This window comes from Sebastes umbrosus, chromosome 10 (assembly GCF_015220745.1).
Source record: "Sebastes umbrosus isolate fSebUmb1 chromosome 10, fSebUmb1.pri, whole genome shotgun sequence".
Lineage (NCBI taxonomy): Eukaryota > Metazoa > Chordata > Actinopteri > Perciformes > Sebastidae > Sebastes > Sebastes umbrosus.
Genome location: NC_051278.1, coordinates 31,186,438 through 31,200,633, shown reverse-complemented (window position 1 = coordinate 31,200,633; position 14,196 = coordinate 31,186,438). Strand labels below are relative to the sequence as shown.

The window sequence follows — 14,196 nt, the reverse complement described above, 5'->3', positions numbered from 1 at the left end:
TGAAGGTGCTCTTTGGTGAGGTACACAAAGGTTCAAAAAAGGGGGGGAGTCCAAGACACTCTTATGACAAATAATAAAAGCCTGTATTCAAATGGCTATTTCATGATGAAATGCTAAAAACAATACAACAGGAAATGGTTTGTTTTGTACTGTATATATGTGGCCTGAGAACTATGCAGCCTTACGTGAGGTTTTAAATAAAAAAATTAAAAAAACTAGGTACCACACTGACTATTTTAAGGCTGATAAACTCTGTCTCACAGATGAACAGCTTAAAGCTTAAAAACTTCTCAAGTGAAAATGAAAGTTTTGTATAAAAAAGGTCACTGTACTGTGCACTCGGATTAAACATAAATGGGACTTTAATCGGTCATGAACTACTGTTCATTCACAAATGAAATATATATTGTGTGATTTTATTATTCTGTTTTATGCTTCGGCCTCTTCAACCCAGAAAACCCATAAATGGATTACATTTCTATATATCCGTGAAGTCTGGAGGATAAATGCCCCCAATGGGACTAAATGATATCGAGAAGGCATGGAGCGAGATTTATTTTAGATAATAACAATTCTACTATAAAAAATAAATGTTTTAATATGTTTAAAAAGCATGTATAGAGAGAAACCACAAAATAAATCTAATTTAGTGTGACAATATTGTAAACAGCCACAGTGATTTCATAAGATAAAGAGGCCAATGTGAAAAGTGAGGCTACTCTCCACCAACACGGTAAAATGAATAAACATCAGTGAGAGTCCTGAATGTCTTCTTCAGAATCAGACTCTCAGACAGACACTGGTACCAGTAAAAACTGTTCTCAACAAGTAATGTCATAACAGAGACCGCTGCCATGGATGCGCACTCTACCCACTACAACCGACTCAGTCAGATAAGATCTAACTCAGGAGGTATCTGCCCCACTTTCTATTAATAGTGCAGTGACCAGAGGTACACATGAGCTAGCATACACATGGTCTTCCTGGATGTATGCACAGCTGCACAGACACCACCTCAGTATACACACACACAAACACACACACACACACACCAACATGTTGACATATAAACATGTTCTGCTACTGCAAGAGCAACAGCATGAGCATTGAAGGCTCATTTGAAGTGTCCTCAGTCAGACTCAGTAAGCAGTTAGCTTATGAAACAGACTGCTGTGAGGTCAGCAGGTTATTTATATGACTGAGAGGAACCCCCTGCACGAGTGTCAGGCTCTGTGTGTTCTCTGGTTATTATTATTATTATCTTAAAACTTAGTAACTTACTAAGACTCAGAGTGCTATCAGACTGCTATTTTCCTTTAATAAAGACAGCAATGTCTACAGAAAGAGAGAGAGTGGGTGAAAAGGCAGCAAACATATCTCGCCCGTTCAGGTTTACCGAAGCCGCTGTCAGCGGAGAACCAAAACATTCTCACCTGTAGCATGAGCTCGCAGTCATCCCGGCCAACAAAGATCATTTCCCGGGGGAGTCTGTGGCGAGTCCCTCCGCTGCTCACCAGGAACCACGAGGTCACGCTCATCTCTGCAACCCGCTGCTGCCTCTGCTACACACCTATCGGGACAAAAGAAAATAAGCAGTAGGTCAGCTAATCGGTAGGTCAACAAGTTGAACAGTTCTGAGAATGATCCTCCGTCTCAGAATCTAAAGTGCTCTTAGTTTATCATGTAAACTAACTCACATCTACAGAAGTTCTGAAACAGGACGTCTTGAATATAATATAGAAAATGACAGCAGGAATAGTAGTTATGTTGTACCAATTAAGTCCAGTCATACGCAGTGCTCTAAAAAAACAGACTGTAACAAGGAGGGATTCAAATATAAAAGCAAGTCTCTCTGCCGAAACAAGTAAAAGAAGATAATTTATTTGGTTGCACATTGTGCGGTTCCATTGTTGTTCCATTATCAGAGTCAACCTTGCAATATGTAAAAGTCAATCAAATAATAGTTTTTTTAGAAGAGAGAAAATTTGAATATTTGCAAAGGTCGCTCTGAGGTTTGACAACAATTATTTTGCCTTGTTTTAGTGACAAGTTGTTTTAAAGCTGGAGTAGGCAGGTTGGAGCAAATATGATTAAAACAAGTTTTTGTTTATAAAACAGTCCCTATATCCTGACAGTAGTGCAAGAGACAGATAATAAGTGAAACAAATCATGTGCCTCTGTGTCCTCCAGTGCTCCTAATGGCATCTGCAAGATTTCACAGACCGGAGGAAAACAACAAGTCATATGAGCAGCTGTCAATCACTCGTGACCAAGAACGTTTGCGACTCGCCCGCCAGCCAGAGCAAACGTTCTCATTTTACAGCTAAACAGTGCACTACAAGATGTTCCTTAAAACATTTTATGTGAGAAATAGGCATTACAGTAACAGAATACTGATTCATATTTGATCAGCGCTGCCTAGTTTGACCATTTGATCAGAAATGCGAGTGATTGACAGCTGCCTACGTTGAATGAACAGCCAATAAGAACGGTCTCTGAAATGACCTGTGATTGGCCAAAGTGTCCCGTCACAGGCTAGATGTTCTAAAGCCTGAAAACAGAGCCATGAGGAGGTGCAGAAGTCTAGTTTTCTCTCAGAACTCTTGAATTACAATATGCTGAAAGGTTATTATGGAATTTTTACCCAATGATGCCAAAAAATATTCTGCCTACTGTCACTTTAAATATTGGGAAATAAAGTAGTGAGTTCTATTACACACCTCTGGTCCAGATAGCTCACTGCTGATCGACTGCTGACAACACGACACAGCTAGGCCATCCTGAGGAAGGAGAAGAAAGGAAAGGCTTGTTTTTTTTTTCATTTATACTCACAGAAGCAGGCAAACATATACAATTTATTTCTTTGCAACATGATATAAATAGCCAGGATGTATGACAGAAGATGTGAAGCAATAAAGGAAGACAGTATAATCACAGACAAAGTGTAAACATTGGTAGAGATACGCTGACTCAAAACACTCCATCTCGCTTCATTTTGTTTTGCTGGTAGGGGGAATGAGGTTGAGTGGTCTTGCAATGTGATATCTCTCTGTCTACGCCTGGAAATGAACACTGAGCCAACCAGTGAGAAGCATCCTCTCTTCCTCTCTGCCTGCCCTGATCATTGCCAGATGTTAGAGGAGGAAGTGATGTAGGAATGTTGGCTGGCCTCCCCAGCAGGACATTTATTTTTCCCTCCTGCCTTCCTCCTCCCCTCGCTCTCTTCCAGAAGAGCTGGAAAGGAGGTCAAAGCCAGCCACGCTGACTTCCCAACCGCCCAGGCCTGGAAGAACAACAGATAAAGCAGAACTAGCTTATGGGCTCTAATCTGTTCTCTAACTGATTGGCTATAAAATTGATGGTGTCTAGACGAGCCACTAGTTGTAAACTTTAGCACCTTTTCATAATTGAATTTTTCCAGCTGTCAAAAGATGACAACAAAACAGAGTGGAGCCTCTGTTGTCTCTGTTATGAAGCACATTTTAAAAGACTGCTGCATTTGGTTACACCTTAATGTTGACGTTTATACCGAGGTTTAGACAATTTTAATACTCTTCATAATTTCAAAATCAAACATGGCTTTTTCAAATGGACGCTTTTCATGGTAATTTCAAGTGGCGCTAAAATAACAGGCGCTCTGTCGTGTGTCGAAAGTGCCAAGAAAAGCCCGTCAGAGAGGGAATTAAAGATTATTGAGCTAAGCTCTTGATCACTTGACCTCATAAGCACTTGGTATACCAACTCAATAATCCTCTGGGTAAAATTTTAATCAACTGCACACCTCTGACAGCTCACACGGCGCTGTTGGGAACATGACTGCACCAAAGCAACAGCTGTCTCTGATGTATGATGGGATCAGTTTTCATCACAGTAACGGCTCAGAATATCCAACGATTTATATGACATGTGAAACATTTAATGAGGAAATTTTAGACAGTTGTAAAACAGTGTGATAGAAGAAATCTGCAGCAGCATGTTCTCATAGATAAATGTGTTTTGAAGATATTTCTTATTTGTTATTTTTTTGTTTTGCATCCAAACTTGACCAGACTTATGTAATTAGTGTGTACCCTCACAAGAAATGATCCTGGAACAAGTGCAGGCTCACACACACACACACACACACACACACACACACGCACACACTAATCTTAACTGAATTAAATTTCCTAACTTTAACCAGAATAATGTATGCATCCTTCACAAAAATTACTCTTGTAATACGCCTGGGTGAAAAGGAGAAAAAAAACATTTTTGACTAAGGGTGTAAGAAAATATAGATACACACGAGTATCGCGATTTTATGTTGTGCAATATTATATCGATTCTCCGAAACACTGTATCGATTTTTAATTGACCTCTTAAAAATCCAACGGCCCGCTGTCGAGCCCGGCGGCTATTCCATCTTTCGGAAGTTGTAACAGACTCAGTTTTAAAGCGGCAACATATTTTTATTGCACTTTGACATTAAAATAAACAGAGCACTGCTTTCACTTCCATGCTGTGCTACATTCCTGCTCATGTAAAAATTAGGGCTGCACGATGTTGGAAAAAAACTGACATTGCAATATTTTTTTCTGCTATATATATATATTGCAATATGGAAAAATACAGGAATATTTACCCTAACCCCTTTGTTAGCTACATTTTACAGTTTAATGCTTCAATCTGGTGCACTTTGAGAGCAAAATTAGCAACATTAAGAGCTAGATAAACATTTTTGTGTTCTCAATTTAATCATAAACACACCGGTTGTATAGATAATATCTATACCCTAAAGCGAAGCCCAAACATCTCAACCACCAGCTGGTGGCTGGCTGTTTAGGAAGCACTTGATTTGATATGCAGCAGAGTGTTCTATGAGCAAAACGCACATTTTAAACGTCAATATCTCAGGCGATCACGTTCATTTAATTGTGGGAAGCCAAAATTGTGATTCGCGATTAATATTCGATTAATTGTGCAGCCCTACCGGCCAGACTCTGTATCTCATTCTTATATCATCTGCTTGGTTAACATGTTACACCATTTATAACAGTGCTCACCAGCCATGGCAACACATACAGTATACACACATAGATATTATGGATATAGAACAGATATTGTGTTTAGATGCTACACTGGAACAACACACTATGAACACATTATCAGAGAAAGCCAACAAAAGAACAACAGCAGCATTGCCATTACACTATAATTATGTGTGGGTTCCCCCTCCCCGCTGTAACCGAAGCATCTGAAGGCTCGCCGTCTCAATAACCGCTGCACACTCACTGCAGAATTCAACGTTAACGAGAATGTGGTTGAGGAGCCTGAATACGATGCATACCAGCCTGTGTGGTGCCATTAAAAAAACCTTCTTGCTATCACACATGAAAGACATGGCACAGCTGGAGGCATGCAGTGGTATGTCTGATGAAGGGGATACAGCTGAGAAGGATATACTGTCTGCTTCACATGTGCTCCTTACAGTCCTGATGTTAAATAGTCACTTCTCCCAAAATACAAAAAAACATATTTTCTCACTTAACTCTAGCGGTGTCTAGCCATACAGATAGCTTGAGACAGATTTTGAGATATCTATTAGATTTCTGCTTCCACCTCAATACAATGGAGGTGAATAGAATCAAATTTGTGGGGCTCACAGCATTGAAAAAGTACAATTAGATAATTCAACAGCAAAAGATAGTGTCCCTCCATCTGGATAATCAAGAAAAAAACCCCACTGAACTCAAACAATTACTTGATTAATCAGAAGACAGAAAATTAATCAGAATCTTTCTTGCGCAAAAATGCCAACTATTGTCTGGTTCCAGCTTCTGAAATGTGAGGATTTGCTGCTTTTCTTTGTCGAATTTAATAGTAAATGAAATATCTTCCGGTTTTGGACTGTTGGTCAGAAATTAGTCATTTGAAAATGTCACCTTGGGTTCAGGGAAATTCCAATGCATATTTTTCCATTGTTGTTAAATTAATCAATAATGAAAATAATACGGGCTGTCAAAGTTAACATGATAATAACGTGTTAACGCAAATTCAATAGATTGTGGCATCATATGAAACTAGATAAACCTAAGGAATTCATTGGTACCAACCATGTCATACTAGCTTGCTGTGAAGGAGGCTAAATAACACTCCAAACTTACGCTACATTTTGGCGAGGGAAACTTGACCTCTGACCTCCAGATATGTGAATGTAAATGGGTTCTATGGGTACCCACGTGTCTCCCCTTTACAGACATGCCCACTTTATGATAATCACATGCAGTTTGGGGCAAGTCATAGTCAAGTCAGCACACTGATACACTGACAGCTGTTGTTGCCTGTTGGGCTGCAGTTTACCATGTTATGATTTGAGCATATTGTTTTATGCTAAATGCAGTACCTGTGAGGGTTTCTGGACAATAGCTGTCAATGTTTTGTGTTGTTAATTGATTTCCAATAATAAATATATACATACATTTACATAAAGCAGCATATTTATCCACTCCCATGTTGATAAGCGTATTAAATACTTGACAAACCTCCCTTTAAGGTACATTTTGAACACATAAAAAAAATGTGTGATTTCTGATTAATTGTGATTAACTATGGACAATCGTGCAATTAATCACGATTAAACATTTTAATCGATTGACAGCTCTAGAAAATAATCATTACTATTTGCACAAGTAATTCCAATAAAAACGGGAAAATATGAGAACATATGTTTATTTGTTTTTTTGTAATTTGGGTAATGCGTTCATTCCAACCGTTGTGCTTAAACATTGTTTGCTTCTTACTTACTAACTTACAATGACAGACAGACAGCAGTGAACCCTACATGTTATCATCTGAAATGCAAAAAATGCTTGATTCTAAATATTGGTAATACATCATTTCAAACTGTTACCACCTAAGGGTCGGTCTCATCTCCATTCCACTCTTTCAGCAACATTCATTCTGGGGTTATGGACCAAGTACTGAGTGTGAACTGGTGTCCTTGAGCAAGGCACCAAACCCCCAACTGCTCGGGGCGCCTGTCAGAGGCAGCCCCCTCGCTCTGCCATCTCTCAATCAATGCATGTATAATGGTCCTGTTTGTGCATGTGTGTGTATTTGGGGCCTGTGTGTACTATGTACTATGTAAATATAACAGAGTGAAAAAATGTAATTTCCCCTTTGGGATTAATAAAGTGCCTTTCTTCTAATAAGGACGAATAGTGACCTCATGGTTTTGGCAGGAATTCCCCAACCCCCAGACCTCCACACTATCTCTATCTCTCTCTCTGTCTCACACACACACACACACACACACACACAGAGAGAGAGAGAGAGAGCGAGAGAGAGAATTAAGGAGTGAAAGGGGAGGATTATTCCAAGATGACTGTGAATGCTTTGTCTGGAGGAGATGGCAGTGAAGAAACAGGAAGCATGCACTGCACCTCCTGTAGTGGACACGAGTAGTGGACTCACTCATCTTTGAGGCCACGGTAGATCTGATATTCATTTGATGACTGTGACATGAATGAAAAAAACATCTATAGTGAGGCTTTCGTTTCATTCACAGCTCAAAGGAATAGAATCACGCTGTCATGAGGAAAATCATCTTAAAACACTAACAAAGGCGCAGATTTGAAGCGAATGAGTATGAGCACTGCTATTATTATTCATTATATAATGAAATGTTCAGACATTGAAAATAAACGGGGTGATTATAAAGCAGCGCTGGATAATCTGATTTATTAGCTGTGACTAATCGCTCTTACAGCCATGTTTCCGTTTTCCAGCTAAATGTTGTATAAGCAGTTTTCTTCTGTTGTCTCTTCCCTCCACGCCGAACCAGCCAATCACAGACAACAGCTGAAAGTGAACAGGAATATCAATGAGCGCCACTTTATTTACTGCCATCATCATCATCATCTAACAGGTTTCTTTGCTCCAACACATGGCCGCTGCTCTCCGCATAGCATCTGGCTCCAGTGCGTATCCCAGGATGATGCAACAGCACTACTCATCTGCCTAACCACCCAAACCGTCACATCACCACAGCGACCCTGAGAGCTGACTCAGACCGCATCACACACACACACTGACAGATGCTGTGTGTAGCCTCCACACACAGATTTACACAAACACACACATGCTAAGCAAACCAAAGTGAGAGAGACAGCAGGGGAGGAAGAACAGAGAAGAAAGAGTCAGACGGACAACTCATACGTCTCGTCACACACATTTCCATGTGGTCTTATGATGAGAGCCAAACTTAGCCTAAGGGTGTGGTTGTCTGCCTACATTGTAAAAAATGTAGCTTTATCTCAGTGTAGCGACATTAAAACTCACCAGCAGCTACAGCTGATGCTAAAAAACACTCAAAAAGTTAAGCTTGGCTAGATAACACCCTATGTGAAGCGCTTCCAATGGAAGTAGCAATGACAAAAGAAAGATATTGTTGAATGTCATATTTTTTTACTCACCGATTGAGAAATCAAAAAAGTAAATAAATTGACAAGGTTTTGTTGCTCTAAAGTTCCATGTCTGGTTGGTCTTTCCAAGAAGAAATCCTCTGGCAGACAGGAGGTGATGTATTTAATGTTTACAACAGCAGCAAAAGCTGATTGTTCTGATATAAATAGCACTCAGTAGTTACAGGAGCCAGAGCAGCAGTAGCCCTCTTGGCTGAACAGGAAGAAAAGAGCAGTAACTGCATTACATTTTCCACAAAAGAAATCTGAGGAGAATATCATGTTACTAACTCATTGTAGAATTATTTCTTGGAAGTGGAGCGCAAAAACACCACAGCAAAGACAGCTTAGTATCAAAGATGTTGCCAGAATGAAAAAATGAAAAAACATGACTCTTGTAGATTAACAATTTAAGTAGGACCTGAAATGTAATAAATAAGACTGTCAAAGTTAACGTGATAATAGCAATAATAATGTGTTAACGCAAATTTGTTTTTAACACAACTTGTGATTTTTAGATTTGGATTGAACTTGCGCAAAATTTTGGCAAGGAAAAACTGCCAGGGACATTTTCAAAGGGGTCCCTTGACCTCTGACCTCCAGATATGTGAATGAAACAGGTTCTATGGGTACAGACATGCCCACTTTATGATAATCACATGCAGTTGGGGGCAAGTCATAGTCAAGTCAGCACACTGACACACTGACAGCTGTTGCCTGTTGGGCTGCAGTTTGCCATTTTATGATTTGAGCATATTTTTTTTATGATAAAATGCAGTACCTGTGAGGGTTTACATACATTTGCATAAAGCAAGCATATTTGCCCACTCCCATGTGGATAAGAGTATTAGATACTTGACAGATCTCCCTTTAAAGTACATTTTGAACTGATAAAAAAATGTGTGATTAATTTGCAATGAATCATAATTAAATATTTGAATCGATCGACAGCACTAGTTATAAATATTATAATAAATATTGCAGCTTTGCAACAATGGAAACAAAGAGAAAAGAGGGTATGTGGTGCTTGCGCTAGACAGCACCTCGGAGGTATATAAAAGAATGAAAGGAAAGTACATTGAAGGTCAAGACAAATAGAAAAGCAAGGGCTTATTCCCTTGAAAATGCTGATGTAAGCCGAGGTCAGTCAGTCAATAAGTAATAGACCAGGGAGTCTGAATCGGTCTTGCAATCCTAGAGGTGTTTTGGGAGAAGGGAAGCCTCCAGACCCTGAGGGGGGTAAAGAACAAACCAGGCAAAAAATTTAGCAACCTCTGGACAAACAGACAGACAACCGGACAGACAGACAGACAAAAGGCTTTTGGTCCCCAATGAGTCTACAGTAGATTTACAGACATGAAAGTGTACAGTAGAAGAGGTATACAATCTATTGTTCCTCTCTAAACTTCAGACAAAAAGAGAGACTGGGCTTTTTCTATGACGCAGATAATGATATACCAGACACCTATAACAAACTGAATCAAAATGTTGTCAGTTATATATGAGCTAGGGTTCAATCAATTAATCTATAAATCAGTTCAATATTTAATCGTGATTAATCGCAAATTAATTGCACATTTTGTATCTGTTCAAAATGTACCTTAAAGGGAGATGTTGTCAAGGATTTAATACTCAAATATGCTTTCTTTATGCAAAGGTATGTATATATTTATTATTGGAAATCAATTAACAACACATAAGAATGACAAATATTGTCCAGAAACCCTCACAGGTACTGCATTTAGCATAAAACAATATGCTCAAATCATAACATGTCAAACTGCAGCCCAACAGGCAACAACAGCTGTCAGTGTGTCAGTGTGCTGACTTGACTATGACTTGCCCCCAAACTGCATGTGATTATCATAAAGTGGGCATATCTGTAAAGGGGAGCCTCGTGGGTACCCATAGAACCCATTTTCATTCACATATCTTGAGGTCAGAGGTCAAGGGACCCCTTTGAAAATGGCCATGACCGTTCTTCCTTGCCAAAATGTTGCCTAAGATAGGAGCGTTATTTAGCCTCCTTCACGACAAGCCAGTTGGTTGGTACCAATGGATTTCTTAGGTTTTCAAGTTTCCTATGATGCCAGTACCTTCACTCTAGCTTTAAATTGAACCCGCTGCAACCTCCGAAAGATCGATCGTGTTAATGCGTTAAAGAAATTAGTGGCGTTAAACAAATTTGCGTTATCACGTTGTTAACATGAGCTATATTTTGTGGCTCTTTCTGCAGTGAACATTATGTTTTAAAATCACATTTTCAGTGACAAATATATAGCTCTACATGGCAGCCAGTCAATCACAAAAGCAGTGTTTGATAAATAATAAAGTATATATGAAATGTTCTTGGTCTAAAATGGAGAGAGCACAAAGGAGCACGCCATGGCTGTTCCAGGGATATCAGTCTTCAAGTCTTTGATTCCATTTGACATTTGAATCAAGTTGGCCTACTTTACCTCTCCTCATAAATGACGAATAGACCACAAAAAAGCAAAACAATCACAAGCCATGTTCTGTTTAAGGGACCTCCTTTTGAGAAAACCTCAACTACAACTGGAGGCTAAAATCCATGATGAGCATGTCTGTACTTTCGGTTTAACATTGTAAAGGTTCATTAAGTGACACGAGGCTGAATGTGGTTTGACAGTGTATCCCAGCCAAGGATGCTCCTCCAGCTTCCAAACACTACTTGGAGGTGAGGATGGAGGAACATTTTGACACACATACAGTATACACACATACATACAAAATGATCGACTGCATCATTTGCCTTTTTTCTCCTGTTTATTGACAATCCCCTCTATGCTTTTGTAAATCTGGATCCTGCAATTGCAGTAAGATCATATGTACATTTATATCATGAATAAAAATCGATATATAATTCATTCTATTGAACGGTGCATTTTGAATAGTTTATAATTTATGCAGCCAGATAAAGACTATAAACCAGCATTAATCTCTAATGAACAGGACCATAGCACCATGCAGGGAGGTAATAAATCATTATGGTGTCAGTATAGCAACCTCCACTTTGCAGAAGCTTGAGTGCGCATGTGTGGCTTTATGTGTGGTAAGTGGCTTATACATGCAGCATTGTGGGTGAAAAAAAAAAAACTGTCCCATGCAGCAGAAAAGACCATATGGTGCAGAACGGCGGCCACACGCATCACATGAGCAGTTGGCGAGAGGAACAAACAAGCAAACACCTCCATTTAGCCAGCATCCGTACAGCCTGCTTCATTGTTATTATCATACACAACCCAGCACACCCTAGCCGTAAGACATAAACCCACCACCTGCTCGGTGACCCCGGTGTTCCACATGACCTACAGACCTACATATAGACATTTACATTTCACGGATGTTAATAACTACGGCACAGCCTGCCCTCCAGCATTATGTGAGAAAGTAAAGTTATTATTCTAGTGGAGTCTCTGAACAAGCTTGTACTGATAAAGAGATAATAAAAAATAGATTATTAATAATCCAGGGGAATTAATGAATCACATGCCCTGCAGCATAGTCTTTTTCAGTGCATGTAATTCATTCTCCGAAGCGTGTGTGCAGTACAATTTCCAGAAAATACGCTGAAACAAACTCACTTCTGGAGGCGGTTTTCTCAACGGGGCATGAGAGCAGAAGAAACAATGTAGTAAACTAATATGCAAACTTTAATTAACCATCAAAATGTTAGAGCAATATATATTATACTAGAGCTGAAAAGATTAGTTGATTAATTCATTAGTCGACAACTATTTTGATAATCGATTACTGGATTACATAAAGTAATTTTTTAAGCAAAAACACAAAACATTATCTGGTTCGAGCTTCTGCCATGTTAAGATTTGCTACTTTTGTCTGCTTCATATCATTGCAAATCGGATATCTTCGGGTTTTGGACTGCTGGTCAGAAAAAATAATCAATTTGAAGATGACACCTTGGCCATAATGAAATCGTGATGGCCATTTTTCACCATTTTCTGGCATTTTATAGACCAAACATTTAATGAGGAAAATAATCTGCAGATTAATCCCAAATGAAAATGAGCCTCAGCCCCCAACAGACAGCCCAGTCGCACATGCAGTTCATGAAATAGTCACAAAATTGAATGTATTGATTCGTGTACAAAGATACAAATTTCAATTTTTTTTCGTGAAGGCCAGCACAAAATCAATTCGTATGTAATCCACGTAATTGTGAACCAGGAAGTATAAAGAGCGGCGAACGCCACGTATAGGGAGGAGGTCAGGGTGGATGTATTGGGTCAAAAAACACAGGACTTTCGCCCAGGAGACCAGTGTTTGTGTCCCAAATGAAACCACAAGTCAAAGTTGATTTATTTGTCAACTAACTTCTGTACTTACGTTTTGCCACTTCCAGTGTTATTTAAACCCCAAACCATGATCTTTTCCTAAACCTAACTAACTGGTTTTGGTTGCCTAATCTTAACCAAGTCGATCTTTTCCTAAACCTAACTAATTAGTTTTGTTGCCTAATCCTAACCAAGTCGATCTTTTTCTAAACCTAACTAAGTAGTTTTGTTGCCTAAGCCTAACCAAGTCTCTCTTTTCCTAAACCTAACTAAGTAGTTTTGTTTTGAAAAGACTGGAGCGGGAATTGACACGAGTGTCACGTGTTGCTGGACATTTGTAGGAAAACCCATGAAAAACATGTTGTTGAAAGACATGCTGAGCGTTCACGAAAAAAAAAAAAGGAAAATTTTGTGTCTATGTACACGAATCAAATAGATTAAATTTCGTGACTATTTCACGGACTGCCGTGAGACTGTATTGCAACAGAAGCCAAAGCACCCAGTGTGTCAGGTGGTCTACTGGTTTACTGTAGGATTGCTCTGGTGAGAGCTCTTACGGCCCTGCGTGGCCCCTGCTGAGCAGATAATGACTGACCCGTGGCCCTTTAACAGGAACATTAGTAGCCTATTTGGCCAACCCTGCCACGTTGATTATGACACCAGCATTTATACTGCCCACAGCAACAGACTCAGCAGCAGACAAAAATAGTGAAATCCACACTGGCACTTAGGAGGAAAAAAAAAAAAAACACATCAACGTTAGCATAACAGGACAATCAGGGGGAGCCGGGCAGAGAGAGAGATGGGAAAGGAAACTGCCCAAATACAAGATCAATATCTGCAGTGGAAAGAAGCACAAAATACCAGAAACTCAGAGTATGTTACACCCCAAAACAGATGTGAAGGTCACTCTGTTTTATTTCTCATTTTGAGGATTGATATGCAGAAAAAAAAACAGACACGCCCTTTATGTTCCATAACAAGGGAGAGGCTGATGATTATGTATATAAATTTCTTCATGCGTTTTTTCTTATTTTTTGCACTGCTATCCTGTCTCTCCCTTCTCTTACCGCATACTTTTCTATTCACCTCCCTTGTTTCTCTCTGTGACTCTGCACACAAGCCAGAGCTTCACCAGGCATCTGACGCTCATAACCCTTTTAAAGTTTCTACTCTGGCAGATTACTGAAGTGAGATTCACTGCTATTTTTAACCACAGTCACCCTGGTACTACAAAAACACTTTAGAAACATGTTGAAAAGAATGAAATAGAATATTAAGCTCCATGATAGGTTGTTTTCAGTCACAAATAACACTCCCTGACCACTGAAGTAAAATGAACTCACTTCCTAAACTTCCTACTATACACAATGGCCGTGGGCAGTCCGGTCAACAAAGTCAACAATCACTCAATCCCAACTATAGACTAGAACAGA

The 14,196-nt window shown here is 39.4% G+C and overlaps 1 protein-coding gene across 8 annotated transcripts in view; it reads right to left on the bottom strand.

Annotated features, from left to right (window-relative positions):
* The window catches only part of cep170aa (centrosomal protein 170Aa), a 66,379-nt gene that overhangs the window by 49,161 nt on the left and 3,022 nt on the right, over positions 1–14,196 (bottom strand). For 6 of the 8 annotated variants that reach the window (XM_037781612.1, XM_037781618.1, XM_037781615.1 and 3 more), the window contains exons 2-3: positions 2,721–2,780; positions 1,434–1,570 (exon numbers count right to left, since the gene is read on the bottom strand). In XM_037781612.1, the coding sequence (XP_037637540.1) occupies positions 1,434–1,538 (105 nt within the window). In that variant the 5' untranslated portion in view covers positions 1,539–1,570; positions 2,721–2,780. Of the gene's footprint in view, positions 1–1,433; positions 1,571–2,720; positions 2,781–3,082; positions 3,284–12,049; positions 12,107–14,196 lie in introns of those variants that run through there. The other 2 variants (XM_037781613.1, XM_037781614.1) reach the window with 2 other exon arrangements.